Raw genomic sequence first — 3,519 nt, 5'->3', positions numbered from 1 at the left:
CAATTGCCAGTCGAATTCTCTGAAAGTTCAGTAAGAAAACTCACGGAATAAGTCTGTTTCCATCCAACGGTTAAAGGGAATAAAGTACTATATATGTATATAATAACAACAGACTGCTGGTGGACCTCAATATTCAGACTACTTCTAACCTCAGTTCACCCCTAACTGCTCAAGCTAAGCTGCTCAAAGGGACCAGGACACAGAAAAGAGCCGAGTCAGCTCTCTTTCAGGGAGGACTTTTACTGTGAAGGATCTGCAGGAAGTGTTGAGTTGTTTTAATGAACAAACTACAGACGGACCACTAAATGGTTAATGAGCCAGTCGGAGAGGAAAAGCAGTAATTAGTGGTTCTGAAAGCAGGAGAGCTGAGATTAAAGGAACAGTTTCACTACAGACTGGATCCAAACAGAACAGTTAGAATACTTTTACTGTCCTCTGAGTCATTTTATAAAGAAATGTGTTGACAGGAAGAGGAAGAGGAGTGATGTTTGGGAGGAGGAGCAGCCGTCCTGCTGTGCTTGGTGTCAGGACGTCCTGAAGGATCCGGTCTCTACCAGCTGTGGACACGGGTTCTGCAGACAGTGCATCACCTCATACTGGGACCAGGCTGCTTCATCAGGAGACTCCTGCTGTCCCCAGTGTGGAGACAGATCCAGAACAAGTAAGACTGTCCATCTGTCTGCTGATGTCTTCATGTCTGAAAACAGGAATCTTCTTGTGTCCTCCGGTTTTTATTCCTTGTTATTGTTATAATTGTTGTTTGGAGACTGAAAATAATATTAATGAATATACGTTTTGTATTTCCTGACAGTGTACGCTGTTAAACATGAACATAAGATCAGAGTGAAGAGGACATATGAACGTGTGACTGAAGGAGCTGAACAAACAGGAAGTGGAACCCTCCTCAGCAGGGTCTACACTGCGGTCTACATCACAGACAGACTGAGAGAGGAGGTTAATACCCAACATGAGGTGAGGCAGCTGGAGACATCTTCCAAGATGGAGACCCTCCATGACTCTCCAATCCAGTGCAGCGAGATCTTTAAAGCCTCACCTGGCCAACAGAAACCCATCAGAGTCGTTCTGATGATCGGCGTCGCTGGCGTTGGAAAAACCTTCTCAGTGCAGAAGTTCTGTCTGGACTGGGCCGAGGGGTTGGAGAACCAAGATGTCGATCTGGTGATTCCTCTTTCCTTCAGGGAGCTGAACCTGATCAGAGATGAGCAGTACAGTCTTCTGGAGCTGCTCCGTGTTTTCCATCCAACATTACAGGAGGTCCCAGCAGACCAGCTCGCTGCCTCCAGACTTCTCTTCATCTTTGACGGCCTGGATGAAAGCAGACTTTCACTGGATTTCAACAACGATGAGGCTGTTCCTGATGTCACACACAAGTCCTCAGTCAACCTGCTGTTGACAAACCTCATCCAGGGGAAGCTGCTTCCCTCGGCTCTCGTCTGGATAACTTCCCGACCTGCAGCAGCCAATCAGATCCCTCCTGCATGTGTTGACAGGGTAACAGAAGTACGAGGCTTCACTGACCCCCAGAAGGACGAGTACTTCAGGAAGAGAGTCAGTGATGAAGCGCTGTCCAGCAGAATCATCTCCCACATCAAGACCTCCAGGAGCCTCCACATCATGTGTCTGATCCCAGTCTTCTGCTGGATCACTGCTACAGTTCTGGACCACATGTTGACTACAGACCAGAGAGGAGAGCTGCCCAAGACCCTGACTGACAGTACTCCCACTTCCTGCTGGTTCAGACAAAGAGGAAGAAGCTCAAGTATGCTGAGGGACATGAGACGAGTCCACAGGAGCTGATGGAGGCTGACGGGAAGTTCTTCTGAAGCTGGGGAGGCTGGCGTTTGAACAGCTGGAGAAAGGAAACATCATGTTCTACCAAGAAGACCTGGATCGCTGTGGTCTGGATTCACAGAGGCCTCGCTGTACTCAGGAGTCTGTTCACAGATCTTCAAAAGAGAGAGTGTGGTCTTCCAGAAAACAGTCTACTGCTCGTTCATCTGAGCGTTCAGGAGTTTCTGGCTGCAGTCTACCTGTTCCACTGTTACACCAACAGAAACACACAGGTCCTCAAGGACTTCCTGGAAAAGATTTCAAGCACAGGGACTCAAACTCAAAGTCTTTTCTCAGAAGATTTCTAAGTCTTTTGGAAAGAAAGATAGCCGTGGTGACAGAGAACATGACCATTACCCATCCCTGGATGTCTTCCTGAAGAGAACCATGGAGAATCCCTGAGGAGTAAAAATGGCCACCTGGACCTGTCTGTCCGCTTCCTTCATGGCCTCTCTCTGAGTCCAACCAGAGACCTCTTAGGAGGCCTGCTGGGTCAGACAGACACAGACCACACATCATCCAGAGAGCCTCAACAACCTGAAGGAGATGAACAGTGATCAGATCTCTCCTGACAGAAGCATCACATCTTCCACTGTCTGACGGAGATGAAGGACCACTCAGTCGATCAGGAGATCCAAAAGTTCCTGAAGTCAAAGAACAGATCAGGGGAGAAACTCTCTGTGATCCACTGCTCAGCTCTGGCCTACATGCTGCAGATGTCAGAGGAGGTTCTGGAAGAGTTGGACCTGAAGAATTACAACACATCAGACCAGGGACGACAGAGACTGATTCCAGCTGTGAGGAACTGCAGAAAGGCTCGGTAAGTCCAGATTATCAACACAATAAATCAATGTAGAGCTGAAGTCATCAGTATCAGAGTAAAGATACACACTTTACACACATTGAGATTATAAAATCATGCAAGAGACTGTTTCTTAATCACACTAAAAAAAATGGATTTTTATATATTTTTTACTTTTTTATGATTTGTATTTCTGCAAACAGCTCTTGAACATCAGTAACAGTTTATTTATTTATGTTTGTTTTTTATTAATGGATTTATGTATTTGACATGGGACAAAGCTCAGCTCCTTAGCATAGGACCACAACAGTAATATATATATAATATTATATATATATATATATAAGCAAATTTTCATCTGTGGTTTCTGGGCAGGAAACATACATAACAATACAATTACACAACAATAATCCCACCAATAAATTCCAGAGACACTACACCAGTCCTTCACTACTTGAAGACTGGCTGTTTGGGTTTTTGATTGGTTTCTATTTCAATTAATAATTTATATTAGAATGATCGCACTTGAAAGAGGAAGACGATTTGTGTCAAAATAAGAGGGCTGATACTATCATGATCATAAAACACAATAACAAAGTCTCTCTACTAATTTTAGGGAAAACCATATCGCTAAAGTCATATATACATTTAGAACCGCAACACATCTGATTGGATAATAAATGATTGTTATCTTCTACATTTATTCTTATTCAGATTGGAGTACGCAGTTTGTCAAGATCAGCTGTGCTGCTCTGGCCTCAGCTCTGAAGTCCAACCCCTCCCATCTGAGAGTCCGGGACCTGACCTGGAACAACCTGAAGGATTCAGGAGTGAAGCAGCTGTGTGCTGGACTGGAGAGTCCAGAC

At 45.0% G+C, this 3,519-nt stretch overlaps 1 protein-coding gene across 1 annotated transcript; it reads left to right on the top strand.

Moving 5' to 3' along the window:
- Nucleotides 1-467: 467 nt before the first annotated feature.
- On the top strand, nt 468-3,515 carry LOC116679532 (protein NLRC3-like; the record flags this gene model as incomplete). Its single annotated transcript, XM_032509191.1, is given in 11 exon segments — nt 468-661; nt 812-1,732; nt 1,735-1,827; nt 1,830-1,919; nt 1,922-2,005; nt 2,008-2,137; nt 2,139-2,239; nt 2,242-2,369; nt 2,371-2,431; nt 2,434-2,671; nt 3,368-3,515. Coding segments are annotated over 11 exon segments (2,188 nt in total), but the record flags the coding sequence as incomplete, so codon positions are not given.
- Nucleotides 3,516-3,519: the final 4 nt, after the last annotated feature.

Source organism: Etheostoma spectabile, unplaced genomic scaffold (genome assembly GCF_008692095.1).
Source record: "Etheostoma spectabile isolate EspeVRDwgs_2016 unplaced genomic scaffold, UIUC_Espe_1.0 scaffold00017222, whole genome shotgun sequence".
NCBI lineage: Eukaryota > Metazoa > Chordata > Actinopteri > Perciformes > Percidae > Etheostoma > Etheostoma spectabile.
This window is presented reverse-complemented; position numbering and strand designations above follow the sequence as displayed.